The sequence below is a fragment of the Castanea sativa genome, chromosome 3 (assembly GCF_040712315.1).
Source record: "Castanea sativa cultivar Marrone di Chiusa Pesio chromosome 3, ASM4071231v1".
Taxonomy (NCBI): Eukaryota; Viridiplantae; Streptophyta; class Magnoliopsida; order Fagales; family Fagaceae; genus Castanea; species Castanea sativa.
Genome location: NC_134015.1, coordinates 48144143 through 48160552, shown reverse-complemented (window position 1 = coordinate 48160552; position 16410 = coordinate 48144143). Strand labels below are relative to the sequence as shown.

Below are 16410 nucleotides of genomic sequence, written 5' to 3'. Positions count from 1 at the left end.
ACAATCACTACCCTTAAAATAAATCAACTTGGTGTCTAGTCAGCAGTTAAGCCTCATTCCACAAGAAGAATATGCACCTTGGTTTGTAATGACTAGTCGGCAATTGTCCAGATTAGATGATTCTTGAAAACCCAGTGGCAAGCCTCGATCTAACTAGGACCTGACGCTATAGTCAATTTAACTTGATTTGGGTTCGAATCAGACGTGTGCATGTGACAGCTAGCAACACCGTGATTGATCTATTTTTTTGTTTGATTTTTTATTTTTAAACAATATATCATACTTATCTTTGTAGTTTTTTCTTGCCCTAGGGATCTTTTCTTTTATTTTTTTTTAAATCTCTCTCTCTCTCTCTCTCTCTCTCTCTCTCTCTCTCTCTCTATATATATATATATGTGTGTGTGTGTGTGTGTGTCTATTTGGGAGGTTGACAAACTAATTTTTCAAGAGCAAACTTAACGTCTATATTTAAGGAGTTTTTTTTGGAGGTCATTGCCTCCTTCCCCTTGCTAGGATTAATATCTGATTCCTATAAATAATTCAAAAACCACACATTTTTCCACAACTATCATTTTCCTATGTAGCAGACTATGACCAACTGTTTATCATTTTCATATAAATGCATCACTTTTCCTCCACAACTCTCAACTTGCCACATCAAAATTATGACAAATTTGTGGCACAAAAAGTTATGGTCGTAGATTTGTTCTTTTCTTATGCTGGAAAAGTTTAGAGGTTACTTTTTCACACCATTCCTATGTTGTTAAAAAAAAGTCTATGACCACAAATTTTCATAACTTCTTGTGTAAGCAGTAGAGAAAAATTAGTGAATTCATTTGAAAATAACAAACAGTTAATCATAATCTATCACGTAGGATAGTTGTGATAAAAATTGTGACCTTTTATAAAATACTAGAATTACTCGATTTTGTTATGCATGTAATTGAGTACTATCTTAAATGTTATGTAAAACGTGAAAATGACAAATTTTTTTCATAGCCAGACTCATGATTGAGAAATTGGTTGATCAGTAGAATATATGATTGAAGAGTAGCTAAAACGAGCAGCAATCGAATTTTTATTTATTTATTTATAGAAGAGCTCTAATTCCTCCCAATAGCACACAGAACAATGAAATAAATGGCTTATTCATCAACAATGGTGATCAAATCCTTTCTGGAACTTGGTACTTAAATACTTGAGAATTCTGTGTTGAATATTTCACTAAATTTTAAATAACTCTAGCTAAATTAAACAAGGAAAACACCTCAAATCCATGATCCAAACACTGCATAAAGGACTTCAGCCTTTTCATGATAGTCTTTGTCATCGTAATAATGCAACAATAGGAGCTGGCCCATTTCAAATCTTACTGTTTTGATGATAGCATTTACCTGGTATGGCGTTAAAACAAGCAACTCCTTGAAGCCCCAGGCTAGCAGAAATCACAGATAGAACCCTCATTCTCACCAAACCCAGCCCCACACTAGTAAGTGTTTAAGCTTGTTTGAAGTCTATCATCAATCATCATTGTTATAACACAAGGACCCAAAGACAATACTAGTTTAAACTTCCTTTACTTTATTGAGCTGACAAATACTGATATGCAACCCAGGCAAGCATATATTTGGGTAGAAGGTACAGTCACTTCTTCAGGCTCGCTAAGCAGTGCAGTGAACTTACCTGCATTAGTTCAGTTGCATTTCTTGACAATGATAGATATTCTCCCTTCTGAAATCAGTTCAAAAAATCGGCCAACTCTACCGAACAATAAACGCCGACCTACCACAACAGCACTATGTGGGTACAGCTACTTTAAACTCGCTAATGGTATTAATCATCTTAGGAAAAAACAGGCGAGCAGCACTCTCTCCATTCCCATATGAAACCAGGGAAATTTATCACAATTGTTTCATATAATACTGGTTACAGATGGACAAATGCAGATATATAACTTGGTGGCACTAGAACAAGAGAAGAGAAACATTATGCAAGCAAAATTATACTAGGTTATACAGAGTATAGAGATAGAGACATGGAGTTCATAATATCAATCTCAAATATATAATCTAATAGACAGAACATTTTACTCTCCAAAAGCAAATAGACAGTAAACAAACAAAAGCTAGTTGCTTTATCTTTATCAGGCTGCAGCCTTCACCAACTGCTTGGATGTCCAACCAATGGTTCCAGCGGATCTGCTGCAAAGGTAGAAACAACATGGGTAGTACTAGCTTCCAAATTTCCTCTGCCTAAAAGTGAACTTTAATGAGCATTTGGGAGAACGGGTGCCCCAAAGACTAGTAATTTTCTTTCTGCATTTCATTTTATTTTTGGGTCAGGATGTAATAGGAAAGTGAACACTGTCCAGAATAGTCACTCTTCAACAACATTCACAAGCTCATATTCAATCAGTGACAGGTTATTATCTTCCTTCACAGTGAAATCAGCAGGTTCAGTGACTTCAACACGGCCCCACTTGTCCACAGCAAGCCTCATTGATCCCTTGAACATGTCAATTTTAGCATTGCGCAATATTACAGTGCTGCCCTCTTTCATCAAGTCCACTAAACAACATCCAAGATAAATAAAATCAATTAAAGGAGAAAAATTCAGACAAACTACACAATATGGTTAGTGTTTAGTTACAGAAGAACACGAAGCTGGCATGCCCACCCTGAAAGTACACACAAAAATAAGCAGTTCCTAAAATTTAACCACTCATATGCGTACACAAAACTCTTATTGATAATTAGACTGCATTACCATATGGAGGAAAAAGAAAACCAGTCATTAGCAAATCCCACCAGGTAAAACAAATTCAACCAAGTTAGATAAATCAAATTTGAGAGTAAGAATGCTCCCAGTAATCTGGGAGACAAAACAGGGAAAAGCATTTGAAACTAACAACATAAAATGTATCATGTATACAGCAAACAATCAGTTAAATTTCAAGTACTGCGCACATTATGGTAGTTATCACTCATTAGTACAAGAATTTAGAACCACCACCACCAATTCCTTAAGATATTTTGAAATACTTGTACCAGGAACCAGCCTGCATCTTATAACTCCCATTGTTATTCAATCTCACTATCCCTTTGAAAGAAATATTACAAAATAAATATAATTCATGTTAACATCTGGGGGAAAAAAAAAAAAAGTAACTAAACCCGAGTATACACACCAGTGATAATAATGTATAAGATTTACAACACCTAGATTAAATGTACTGTGTGATACTACCTTCTTAAACTAAACTCTAAACGTACGCTATCTGAAAGAATGTTGAATAAACTGCTGCATGTAAAAGGGGATGGCCATAGCAAGACAGTTCAATAGGCCAAAAATATATCAGAAGCATAATAGACCAAAAATATATCAGAGGCATAAACCAAAACACTTAATCTCTAGTTGGACCTCCTTAACGTTAAATCTTGGACTTCCAAGTTGTGAGGTGCAATTGCAATCCTCTGATGTTGAAATATTGGGTCACCTAGGAACAAAATGTTATCTAATTGCCATCACATTTTCAGAAATGAAACATAGCTTTGAAGCATCATTCTTTGCTTTAACCAGCAAATAAAGTTGTCTAATCACGCAACCTAGCACAAATGATTTTTTTTTTTTTTTTTTGGCAGGGGGGGGGGGGGGGGGCATAAAACAATATGGAAAAAAGAAAAAAAAAAAAAACAAAAAAACAAAAAAAAACCGAGAATTGTGCAATCCAAAATCATTTTCAGAAGCACCTTTAAGTGAGGCAACATAAAGGCACTAGCCTGATTAAAGTAAGGCAGCAATACTTACATATAAAATGTAAATCATATGTACCTAGTGTATTATTATAATCAAGTGTTTTTTAAATGTGTTGAATGAGGAAATTAGGTGTATTGATTGATTTCAAATGACAAATAATAATCAAATGATAAATTTTACAAGAAGCTTCTAAAAAAATATAAACTAAGGCCCTCGCCTTAGTGCCTTTTTCATGGCTTAAGGTGGTTCCCTAGCTCACCTAGGCACTAAAGGCAAGTGCCTTGCCTTAGAGCCACCTAGGCAAGCAAGCGCCGGCTCACCTTTGACTACCATGCCCTGGCCCCACACAAGGTAAATAATAAACAAAAAAGATGCTGCAGGTTAATAATAACCCAAAGCAATAACCAGAAATATACAACCATGTGAAAGATATTAAATTGCAATTAAATCACACTACCAATGATTGGATGTCAAGATCAACAAGGCTCTGAATTGCAAACCAAAACAAATAGAGGGTGTTTGGTTTGAGAAGGTGTTTTCGGTGTTCATTTTCAGTTTTTTTTGTGGGACCCACCACTAAAAGCTGGTTTGGCTTGAAGATTTGTACTTAGTTTTCATTTTCAAAATCCTAAAATTTGGATTTGAATACAAAAAATGAACACACATTTCCAGCGTTTTCATTTTCAGTGAGAATGAGTAGAGTGCCATTCTTGCTAATTTCTTGAAAACGACTAGGACCCCACCAACTGTTAAGACCCCTCAAGTCAGACCTGCACAGTAACTGAAGTGACCCGTGTAAGTGAAAAAAGTTTTTTTTTTTTCCTAAAATAGAGAACAATAGCCAAACCGGAGAACGGTGTATTTCGTACTCAAATTATGCATTCAAATCAGGTTCCCAAACAAACTCAAATGTGAAAATGGATCATTTTTTCTATATTCAGATTCTTAAAAAGAATACAGAAAAGTGAAAATGAAAAGTGAATATACTATTTTTTATAACCAAACATCATCATAATGATCCAACAGAAAAGAAAGGTGCAATTGGCTTCCCATGTTGGTATCATCATACTCATAAATAACAATTCCAATAAATATTTTCAAGAGAAAGCTTATGCCCTCAAATAAATGAATGTGAGAGAATTCCAACATTAGCACAGAATGCTAAGCACTCTGAAAAGACGTGTGAAAGCATTCACATTTTTACACAATTGATAACTTATAAATCAGTCTAAATGAAGAACGAAGCAGCTACCATTTGGCCGCATAAAGACAGCCTACAACAGCGCAAACTTTCAACACAAGCATTACTTGAATAATACTCTAATCCCTCAACCTAATTGAAAACCAATTCTATTTAATAAATAGCTGCAACAGTTCATCTATAGGAACACCCAGAAACAAGTCTACCTTTAAGGATTTCCTATTGACAAAATAGTTAATTGTTTGACAGAAAACTCAAAATGACAAAGTTTAATTAATTGTCAATTATCAACCACATTATTTACCCTCATAATCTGTGGTTCAAATGTATAATACCAACCAACATGTCCCATCATCACTTAAATAGAATGAGATGAAAATTTTCTGGAGGAAGAAACAATTATGCTCCATTAAAAAAAATGGATCAATAACAGTAGGATCTTATAACACACTGAAAATTACAAGCTAAACCAACCAGAAATAACAATATACACTTGACCCATGCTATATAAATCTTAGCTTAGATTTATAAGGAACAGTGATAACAAAATGTCAAATGAAAGAAAAAACTATAGGCAGTCCATAGTTTAGAATTAAAAGAAATGTACCTTGATCATTTCTAGCCGTGAAAATAATCAACCCTGTCTCGTCACCCACCAAGCATTCAGCAATTCGCATTTGGCGTACTTGAGGACCATCAGCACGACCCTTCTGCAATACCATCTTGGTACTGACAACCTTCACGGTGAGAGTATGCCCGCTAGTGCCAGGACGAAGCTGGTCAACCTTAGTGAATGTGGGTTTCCTCAATCCTGGTTTTGATTCTGCCATTTTTGACAAACCTGAAGAACCCCAAAACAACAAATTATTCAGCAAGACGACAATCAGAAACAACGCTGCCACATGTACAGCACCGAATAAGTAAAATTGATTGCTTCAAACTGTGTTAAAGCTTGTTTTTCTGAATTTTTTTTAGTGAAAAAAAACTACTCATTTGGTCCCAATTACCAATATATGGCTCATCTGACAAAAAAAACCATTATGTTTATTCTAGATGCTAAGCAAATTTAGTAACTTTCATCAATTTGAAACCAATCCCCTTAAGCCTAACACATATCTGCCCAATGGGTTCTCTTCCAAGACCAAAATTATAACAATAAGAACTATAAATATATAAATAAAATTAATACTGACATCTAATGCTTAATCTTTCACCCACATTTTCTCACCAACCAAACAAATCATAGAAAATACATACACCTACACAAACCATGTAATCAAATGCATGTACAACTTTTAAAACTCATGCTTTTCATCAATCTTCATATATAATACTCAATCAAATTATTGACAAAGCTTTAAAAAATAATAATAATCACTTCCAAAGTTGCAGATTTTGATGGTCAAAGTAACAGATCGGAGAGAAATAAAAGCAAATCATGAACTAAACATAGGAAATCGAAAACCCAATTGCTTTTTTTTCATTAATTTAGAAACGAATAACGACCTTAACAACAACAAAAAAATTAACATATTAATAAAAATTAGAAATTGAAAATAACGAAAAAAAAAAAAGTTAAAAATAATTGAAAATGAGATCGAAGAAATTAGGGTTTGAGTGATGATCACCTTGAATTGAAGTTGTTTGCAGATGCGAAGAAAAATTGTGAGTTGATGAGAGAGAGATCTGAAGCAGATGAGAAAACGTAGGCGTCTAGTCTAGAAAAAGTTTTTACAAACTAAAAGGGGGCTTGGTGAGGTGTTGCGAAATGAATAGTGGACCCTAGATCTTAATCACGTGACGACTAATCTTGACCTTACACGTGCGTCTCCTAAAAGCTGTACTAGTACTACTATTTCGTACAACAAATCTTTGCTTAAAAACTTATTAGTGATTGGTCGGATTATAAATAATTATTTTTTAAAAATGCAAAATTTAGATACAATTCCTTAAAGACAGTACCTAAGGTTCTTTACTTAAAATTTTGACATTTATCCCATTTAACCACCTAAATAAATGGGCGTTAAAACTAAATTTTTTGAGAAATGATATGTCCACAATATTTTTACAACAAATCCTAAGTGGCAAGTTGTTACTGGTTGTTATTGTTGGGACAAAAAAGTAATCTTAGTGTTAGATTCAAATTTGAACCTATAACAACTAACCACCTATGATTTGTTGTAAAATTATTGTCAAAATGTTGTGGACGTAGCACCTCTCAATTTTTTTTTCTCCTTCTCTTTTTTTTTTTTTTTTTTCCTGAACTGCAGATGGTTTATCTTCCAAACCCAAAAAAAGAAAAAAAAAAAGAAAGAATATCTCAGATCTCTCTCTCTCTCGGTGTGTGTACGTATGTTTATCTCTTTCCTTTCTTATTTTCTGACCTATGACTCTTTTTTCTTTTTCTGATCTATGACTCTCTCTGTCTCTCTCTCTCTGACCTATGACTCTTTTTTCTTTTTCTGATCTATGACTCTCTCTCTCTCTCTCTCTCTCTCTCTCTCTCGGTGTGTAGGTATATGTATCTATTTCCTTTTCTTCTTTTTTGATCTATGATTCTTTCTTTCTGTCTTTTTTTTTTTTTTTTTATCTTTCCTGTTTGGTTACTAAGAAAATGAGGGAGAAGGGTTTGTTTTTTGGATTGAAACCCAGTAGATTTGGCTTTTTTTTTTATATTTTCTGTTTGGTTACTAAGAAAATGAGGGAGAAAGGGTCCGCTTTTTTGGTTTGAAACCCAGTAGATTTGGCTTTTATTTTTTGATCTTTCCTGTTTGGTTACTGAGAAAATGAGGGAGAAGGGTTCGTTTTTTGGATTGAAACCTAGTAGATTTGGCTTTTATTTTTTGATATTTTCTGTTTGGTTACTGAGAAAATGAGGGAGAAATTGTCCCTTTTTTTAGTTTGAAACTTAGTAGATCTGGCTTTTATTTTTTTATTTTTTGATCTTTCCTGTTTGGTTTCAGCATTTTTTGGTATGATTTTTTCTTGCTGTTGCAGTACAAGAAAAAAAAAAGGAAGAAGGAGAAAAAAAAATTTGTTTTAACGCCATTTGTTTAGAGTGTTAAATGGGAGAGATGTCAAAATTTTAAGTAGGAAACCTAAGGTATTGTACCTAAGAAACTGTACCTAAGTTTTGCCATTTTTCAAATTGAATATCATAAGTTAAAACTCTCTTCCTTCTCAAAAAAAAAAAAAAAGGGTTAAAACTTTCTTAAAAATAAATTAAAAAAAAAAGAAAGCGAAAGTTTTTATGAGCTACAAATAAAAAATTTGTTGTTGTTTCAATCGAAGTTTTGGTTTCTCCAATAGTTTTTTTCTTTGGATAAAAAAAAAATTCTATAATTAAAATTTTCAATGTTTTATTATTTTTTACTTCTTGGAAAACATGTCATGCACCACTAATAAAAGATGTATGTTCTTTACAATTCTTGTGGAGAATACCAACAAATTTCCTCCGTGTAAATCTAATCCATAAGAAAGGAATCGTATTTGCTTATTATGAATGGGCATTAGCCAAGCACATTGAGAGGGTCCAACATTGATCATCTATTTCTACAATACATCCTATTATCAAATAAAAAATTACTAATTCAAATAACATGTGCATGTTGAGTCTGTTGAAAAACTCTAAATGAAGATGTTACTTAGGGTTTATGCATCCAACCATTGAACCAACCAAATATGCCCAACTCAACCTGACACCACAAGTTAATTTTTATGGATTGGTGGGTTGGGTTGAGTTCAGATTGATAAATTTTTTCAATCCATATGATCCAACCCAACCCATCCATATGTAAGTTTATTTTATTTTATTTATTTTAATTTTTTTAGTTTGATTTATTGAGAATTAGTTTTGATGAATTTGAAAATAATATTTGAATTGTAATAATTTATTAAAAATGTAATTAGAGCACTAGCATTAGATGTATTAAATGCTAAATTTTATGCATTTTACACACCAAAAACTAGGGGTGTTCACCAAACCACACAAACCGCACCAAAATTTCCTGCAAAATGTTATAACTGCACCGCATCACAAGTAATAGTGTACCATACTGCACCGCACCATCTATATATTAATATATTTATTTATTTTTAATATTAAATATATTGTTAATAGTTTAATAACCCTAGTTTTCAAAAAAAAATGTTTGATAACCCTAGCAAGTGTTGAATAAGAAAGCCAGCCAAAAAAAAAAAAACTAGTTCAATAGTTTAAAACTTGGCCTAAAACAAAAGGAAAAATTAGTTTTGTGCTGGGTAAGAAAATCCCAAAATTTGAAAAATATACTGACTTCAAACCACATCTTATATACCGCACCGCACATTTAACCACGAAAATAAAGTGCAGTATGGTTATAATTTTTGCTAAACTCTAAACCGCACCACACCGCACATGAGACCGCAAAAACAAGGTGTGGTGTAGTTATGGTTTTAATTAAACCACACCGCAAAGTGCGGTACTAAAAATGACCCAAAACCGCATCGCACCGCGAACACCTCTATCAAAACAAAAAAAAACAAAAAACAAAAATCCATCAAACGTGTCAAATGCCAAATTAATTTGGCATGAGCTACAATGATTTTCTAATAATAGGAGGGTACGGGCCCTATGGCTAGATGTGCTAAACATATTTAGGTATTTTTTTATTCAATTCTCTCTCTCTCTCTCTCTCTCTCTCTCTCTCTCTCTCTCTCTCTCTCTCTCTCTCTCATATCCCCACGTACTAAATATATTTGTTTTTGTTAATTTTTTTTCATATAGATAAGGTTTGTTTTAGATTATTTTAATGTATTGTTGTAATCTTATAATAGAAGATGTAATTTAAGGTGTATTGTTAAATGATGTGTTAAAATAGATAAAATAATTTCTTTTTTTGTTGAAATAAACAGTAGAAATAGATAAAATAACTTCTTAATATGTCAAAATAGCATTTGTTTTAACATAAATGATATTGATACTCATACATAGTAGTTGCTACGAGTAATTATTTACCTTACATGTTTCATGTAACAATGTAAGCACAATTTATGATTCTCATAAATAAATAAATTAAAAAATTTAAAAAAAAAAAAGTGGACAATTTATAAACGGGTAAACCCTGCCCATTACTCATTGCTGATATGTCAGGGAACCATTTGAACTAATTGAAAATGAGATCAAAGAAATTAGGGTTTGAGTGATCATCACCTTGAATTGAGTTTTTTTTTGCAGATACGAAGAAAATTTGTGAGTTGCTGAGAGAGAGAGGGATAGATTTGAAGAAAATGAGAAAACATTGGCATCTAGAAAAAGTTTTGCAAACTAAAAAGGGGCTTGGTGTTGTGAAATGAATAATGGACCCTGGATCTTTATCACGTGGCGACTAATCTTGACCTTACAGGCCTACGCGTGTCTCCTAAAAGTTGTACAACTACTACTATTTTGTAGATCAATTTCTTATTAGGATTTAGGACTACTTGAAAGTGATTCTTTTGTGATTTCATGAGAGATCTTTAATTCAATTTTCGTCTACACTAAAAACTGATTAGTGTCTTGATTTGATTATAAAGATGTGGGGGTAAAATGCTTAAATAAACGTTTGGGTTTTGGGCCTGGTTAGTTGATATAAGTCTATTCAATCAGAGTCTTCTAGGCCCACATGTCAGTCCGCACTATAATGGTCCGAGGAGTTGTCTGAGGAAAAGTATCTCCTCGGACAGGCCCAATAAAGGCCATGGGACTTGCTAAACCGTTTAGAGACAAAATTCTGAAAGATCTATTGGGTAAAGGTGTGATCCAAGCTCCCGTTAGAAGCAGGAACGAGTGAGAAATATCTAAGGAAAAAGCTGCTACCACCGCATTAAAAGCCCTGCATCTAATTCCCTGACTGCATTAATGGGGAAATGACCTCTGAACAGTAGTATTCAGCCTTCCAGCCATTATCTAAAGACTTTAAGAAGGTGGTGGGTGGGGCAAGTATCTAGGAGGAAGGTCAGTGTTACACGTGGATGAAACAGGGAAGAAGAAAAAGGATATAAGAAGGCGAGAGAGGAAAGAAGAAGGGGCTTGGTTTTTTGGAAACAAAAACTTGTAATCTTTTGCTTAGAGAAAGAAAAACTATACAAATTGTCTTCGACTTACGTCTGAGTAGGGTTTTTTGTCACATTTATTTATTACGTGCATAGACTGCAGCGTTCTAGCCTGTTTATCAACTTTCCAACATCCCTCACTTAGGTTTCAAACCCATACTCTACAAATTTCATTGTATAAGGCTCTTTGGGCCCGAGCCTATCACTTGTTTTGGGTCCGAGTGCAAATTGTGCACTTACAAAAGAGCTATCATCAGAAACAAACATTATAAGTTGAAATTCTTAAAAAAAAAAAAAAAAAAAAATTGAAAGATAAAGTTTTTACAGGACTTTTCAATTTTTTGAATAGTTTCTTTCTTTGGATTTAAAAAAAAAAAAAAAAAAAAATCTTCTATAATTTTTTAGTAACTTTTTTACATTGTCAATTCACTAATATTTTCAATGTTTTTGTTTTTATTTTTTTAACTCTTTGGAAAACAAGTCATGCAACACTATAAAAGATATAAATTCTTTACAATTTTTGTGGAGAGTACCAACAAATTTCCTCCGTGTAAATCTAATCCATAAGAAAGGAATCATATTTGCTTATTATGAATCGGCATTAGCCAAGCACATTGAGAGGGTCCAACATTGATCATCTATATTTACAAAACATCCTCCTATCAAATAAAAAATTACTAATCCAAATAACATGTGTATGTTGAGTCTGATGAAAAACTCTATATGAAGATGTCAATTAAGGTTTATGCATCCAACCACTGACCCAACCAAATCTACTTAACTCATCTTGACACCTCAAGTTAATTTTTATGGATTGGTGGGTTTGGTTCGGTTCGGATTGATAGTTTTTTCAATCCATATGATCTAACCTAACCCATCCATATATAAGTTTATTTATTATATTTATTTTAATTTTTCTTTAGTTTGATTTATTGAGAATTAGTTTTGATGAATTTGAAAATAATATGTGAATAATAATTATTTATTAAAAATGTAATTAGAGCACTTTTAAATGCTAAATTTTGTGCATTTTACACACCAAAAACAAAAAACAAACCTCCATCAAATGTGTCAAATGCCAAATAAATTAACATGAGCTACAGTGATGTTCTAATAATAGGAGGGTATGAGCTATATGACTAGATGTGCTAAATATATTTAGGTATTTTTTATTCAAGATTCTTTCTCTCTCTCATATCCCTTCGTGCTAAATATATTTGTTTTTGTTAATATTTTTTTTCATATAGACAAGGTTTGTTTTAGATTATTTTAATATATTGTTGTAATCTTAAAATATAAAGTGTATTGTTAAATGATATGTTAAAATAGATAAAATAATTTTTTAGATATTGATGCTCATACATAGTAGTTGCTAAGAGTAATTATTTACCTACTACCGTATACCTTTAGTGTGATGATTACTCCACAAGTATAAGTGCTTGTGAGGATGTGGGGGGCAAGAGCCGGGGTTCAAGTCTCCAAAAGGGAGCTTCACATCCATATACACTTAAATTAGGCTAGGGTAGAAATTCTATCTTGTATAAAATAAAATAAAAAGAGTAATTATTTACCTTACATGTTTCATGTAACAAGCCAAAAGTTTTGTAGCTGAATTGACACATCTTCATACACAAAGTGCTTGAAGGTTTAAAGAAGAGAAGGTTCAAGTTGCGAGATTAACAACATATTATAATTATCTCTAAAAAAAATATATTTTATGTAACAATGTAAGCGCAATATATGATTCTCATAAATAAAATAAAATAAAATAAAATAAAAGTGGACAATTTATAAACGGGTAACCCAGCCCATTACTCATTGCTGATATGTCAACGAACTATTGGAGGACATTTTTTGTGTGGGTAGTGGTTAGTGATCAAAGAAGCGCCATATGTAAAGTCAGGAATTCAAGGTCGGAAAGACCAAAGGTTTTGAGAAAGAGATAAGCCGTTAAAGACTCTTTACTTTCAGTTTAGAGTGACAGTTGAAAACACAGTCATAGGAAACCATGTTCACATCCACACCTTCTCAACTCACAGCCTTTCACTCTCTCTCCCTACTGCCACCATTATCATCACCACCACAACCATATCCATTCCGAGAAACCAACAAGAGAACCATCCCCACTACCACCATTTCTGTTTCAGTCAGAAAACCTGGTCTTTCTCCATTTCGCCTCAGAGTTTCTGCTAATTCCCAAGCTGCTCCTGCCTCTACTGAAGCTTCTAAACTGTCCTCTATACCATCTGAAATGAAGGCTTGGGTGTATGGTGAATATGGGGGTGTTGATGTTTTGAAGTTTGACTCCAAGGTTTCTGTGCCGGAAGTGAAGGAGGACCAGGTTCTGGTCAAGGTTGTTGCTGCTGCGCTTAACCCTGTGGATTTTAAGAGGAGGCAGGGAAAGTTCAAGGCCACTGATTCACCTCTTCCGGTAATTTTCCTTTTTGGTTTTCTTTTGGGGATGTTTGGTTTATGAGAAAATGTGAAGAAGCGGTGGAATTTAGATTTTTTATGGAACACGCCTGTTAGTTTTGAACCCAAGAAGTCGTACTTGATTAAAGAAGGAATGGAGAACTTGAGATTTAAATTTTTCTATATATTTTTTAAGTAATCAAGTGTAATGTTAGTAAAATTGTGGAATTCTAAGATGAATTATCATGTGCCAAAATTTTAGCAGTAAGAAAATTGTGAATTTAATCGTATAATTATTAGTCTAACACTCTATTGCATTTGTGGACCTATATTTTCCTTACTTTTTAGATGTAAGGTAGAATGGATATGACAAATTACTACTTATCCCAAAAGAAAAGTTTAAGTCGTTTGGAAAGACGATTTTGATCATTTAACCATTATTTTAATATTATCTCTTTTGTTTGCTTGAATTTTTGTTAGGATTGCAACGTTTGTTGAGTTTTTACATGAATAATGAATGGGTTTGAGAAATTTATGCTGCGGGAAAACGATTAGAAATGGTTACTTTTTGTGGAGAAATTGCCAATTACTAAGGAAGACTCATAAGGGATGCCTTTGTCTTGAAGTGATTTTGTAGAAAAGGGTTGTTTATATTCTGAAGCAAACTTGAAATAAAATTGGTACAAAATACAAAGTATAAATATTTTGTAACATGGTCCTGTTTTTGCAAAGCTGAAATTGTTCAATGTAAAATTGAAAGGTTAAAAAGAGGAAGAGTCTGTGAATAATGTATTAATTTAAATTATTTTTTGATAGGTTTTCTTATGTCTATCACATATCATATTAGTGGTGTTGGATCCTTAACTAAGGGGTTCTTCTTCGCTTTGTTTGCTGCTAGACTGTTCCAGGCTATGATGTTGCGGGTGTGGTAGTAAAAGTGGGCAGTCAAGTAAAGGATCTAAAAGTGGGGGATGAAGTATATGGAGATATAAATGAGAAAGCATTGGACGGGCCGGAGCAATTTGGTTCTCTTGCGGAGTACACAGCTGTCCAGGAAAAATTATTGGCTCCGAAGCCGAAGAATCTGGATTTTGTTCAGGCTGCTGGGCTACCACTTGCAATTGAGACTGCCTATGAGGGTCTAGAAAGAACTGGGTTTTCTGCTGGTAAATCTATTCTTGTTTTGAACGGTGCGGGTGGAGTTGGAAGCTTAGTAATTCAGGTACACAACTTTCTAACTAATTATATTTTTTTTTGTGCCAATGCTGCTGCAAACACAGAATCAAATGCTTGACAAAGAGTTGATAACTAAGGTGTATTTTGTAAATATCGAAGTTCATTTGCAGGATGCTAATTGAGGTATAGTTCATCAATCTGCTTATCTGATGAATTCCAGAATTGAGCTAACTACTCATGTCATCTCTTGTACCTTTGCAATTTTATATCCTCTCATTTTTTAGTCTCAAATTCTTACATGGATGTGACCAATCTTGGGCAAATACTATCTATGTACTACTTGCATGGACATGTTTTCATAACTTTGCCAATCCACTTCTGCCTTTGATTTCTGGCTTCCCTGTATTATTCATCAGCATTGTTTCAGTTGTTAGTCAGATCCTACAAGTAATATTAAGCACAATTAGAAAAAGAGGTAAGTCACATGCATTAATGAAGATAAAACCTTTCAACCAGGCAAAGGAGTGAAAGCTATGCTGGATCTTAAAATAATAGAATGGAGCAATGTTCTAATGACTCTTGAATGTCATATAAAGGCATATCCTACTTTCAATCTTTTTTTTTCCTTCTTTTAATTTTTCTGTTGTTGCAGCTAGCCAAACAAGTTTTCGGTGCCTCGAAAGTTGCAGCAACTTCAAGCACTGGAAAATTGGACTTGTTGAAGAGCTTGGGTGTTGATTTGGCTATTGATTACACTAAGGAGAACTTTGAGGATTTGCCAGAAAAATTTGATGTTGTCTATGATGCTATTGGTAAGATTTTGTACAACTTTCTTATATGGTTGCATTTGTATGTCTTCGAGGTCTTTGATGGTCACAAAGCAAGTCATGATAGATGAAAACATTACGTTTTTCTTCTGAAATGACAGGGCAGTGTGATAAGGCAGTGAAGGTAGTGAAAGAAGGGGGCAGTGTAGTAGCGCTAACTGGTGCGGTCACGCCTCCTGGCTTCAGATTTGTAGTCACTTCCAATGGAGCTGTTCTGAGGAAACTGAACCCATATTTAGAGAGTGGGAAGGTGAAGCCTGTAATAGACCCAAAGGGGCCATTCCCATTCACCAAGGTTGTCGAGGCTTTCTCATACATTGAGACAAACCGTGCAACTGGAAAGGTTGTAATACATCCAATTCCATGAGAAGAATGAAAAGCGCAATTTTGCATTGTATTAGTTAAATGTATACTAATTTAAGATAGCACATGAAAATTTAGTGTTGAAGTGCTAAGTGCTCTTTGTCATTCTCTTTCCTTTTTGTTATGGCCAATAAAGGAATTCCGTTATATGCCAAGCATTTGGAACTAGCTGATGGAGCACGAGGCCCGAGCATCAAGAAATTGTAGTCGAAGGTAGGTATGAAAAATTCTTCTTATTGCTATCAGAATAACCTTATCGGGAGTCAGTGGCGGAGCCAGAATTTGAGTTGAGGGAGGGCAGAACTTATATAAGATATATGCACTTTATGCATATCATGTGAATATATATTGGAAACACTAAAATTTATGTGGAAGATATGTTAGTGGAGGACTTGTGGTTACTTATTAGTTTATTTAGGTAGAGTTATGCTCTGTTTCAAGACTAAAGAAACATAGGGAAGTTTTATTTGGGTAAATTATCATGAAGTGTGAGTGAGTATAGTTATTGGCTAGATGAAATTCCTCACAGGATGAGGAAGATAGTCCAAATTGATGTATTACTTTGATTTAGATTGCTATTTCTATCAAAAGAAAATATTAGAT

General features: G+C 33.7%; 2 protein-coding genes across 2 annotated transcripts; one reads left to right on the top strand and one right to left on the bottom strand.

Annotated features, from left to right (window-relative positions):
• Positions 1-1965: 1965 nt before the first annotated feature.
• On the bottom strand, positions 1966-6720 carry LOC142628351 (uncharacterized protein At4g28440-like). Its single transcript, XM_075802466.1, has 3 exons — positions 6586-6720; positions 5565-5798; positions 1966-2567 (listed from the first exon to the last, which is right to left on the bottom strand). Exons 2-3 carry the CDS (start codon positions 5785-5787, stop codon positions 2377-2379), a joined length of 414 nt encoding a protein of 137 aa, XP_075658581.1. The 5' UTR covers positions 5788-5798; positions 6586-6720; the 3' UTR covers positions 1966-2376.
• A 6126-nt stretch (positions 6721-12846) lies between these two features.
• LOC142628350 (2-methylene-furan-3-one reductase-like) lies at positions 12847-15962 on the top strand. Its single transcript, XM_075802465.1, has 4 exons — positions 12847-13460; positions 14340-14663; positions 15270-15429; positions 15546-15962. The coding sequence occupies exons 1-4, from the start codon at positions 13038-13040 to the stop codon at positions 15809-15811; spliced, it is 1173 nt and encodes a 390-aa protein (XP_075658580.1). The 5' UTR covers positions 12847-13037; the 3' UTR covers positions 15812-15962.
• The last annotated feature ends 448 nt before the right edge of the window (positions 15963-16410 follow it).

Bases quoted from the DNA above. Each gene is read 5' to 3' on its own strand.
- LOC142628351 (XM_075802466.1), bottom strand. From the start codon at position 5,787: ATGGCAGAATCAAAACCAGGATTGAGGAAACCCACATTCACTAAGGTT. The intron at 2,568-5,564 runs GTACATTTCTTT...GATGTTGTTTAG, and splicing joins CACGGCTAGAAATGATCAAG to TGGACTTGATGAAAGAGGGC.
- LOC142628350 (XM_075802465.1), top strand. From the start codon at position 13,038: ATGTTCACATCCACACCTTCTCAACTCACAGCCTTTCACTCTCTCTCC. The intron at 13,461-14,339 runs GTAATTTTCCTT...GTTTGCTGCTAG, and splicing joins CCACTGATTCACCTCTTCCG to ACTGTTCCAGGCTATGATGT. The intron at 14,664-15,269 runs GTACACAACTTT...CTGTTGTTGCAG, and splicing joins TTGGAAGCTTAGTAATTCAG to CTAGCCAAACAAGTTTTCGG.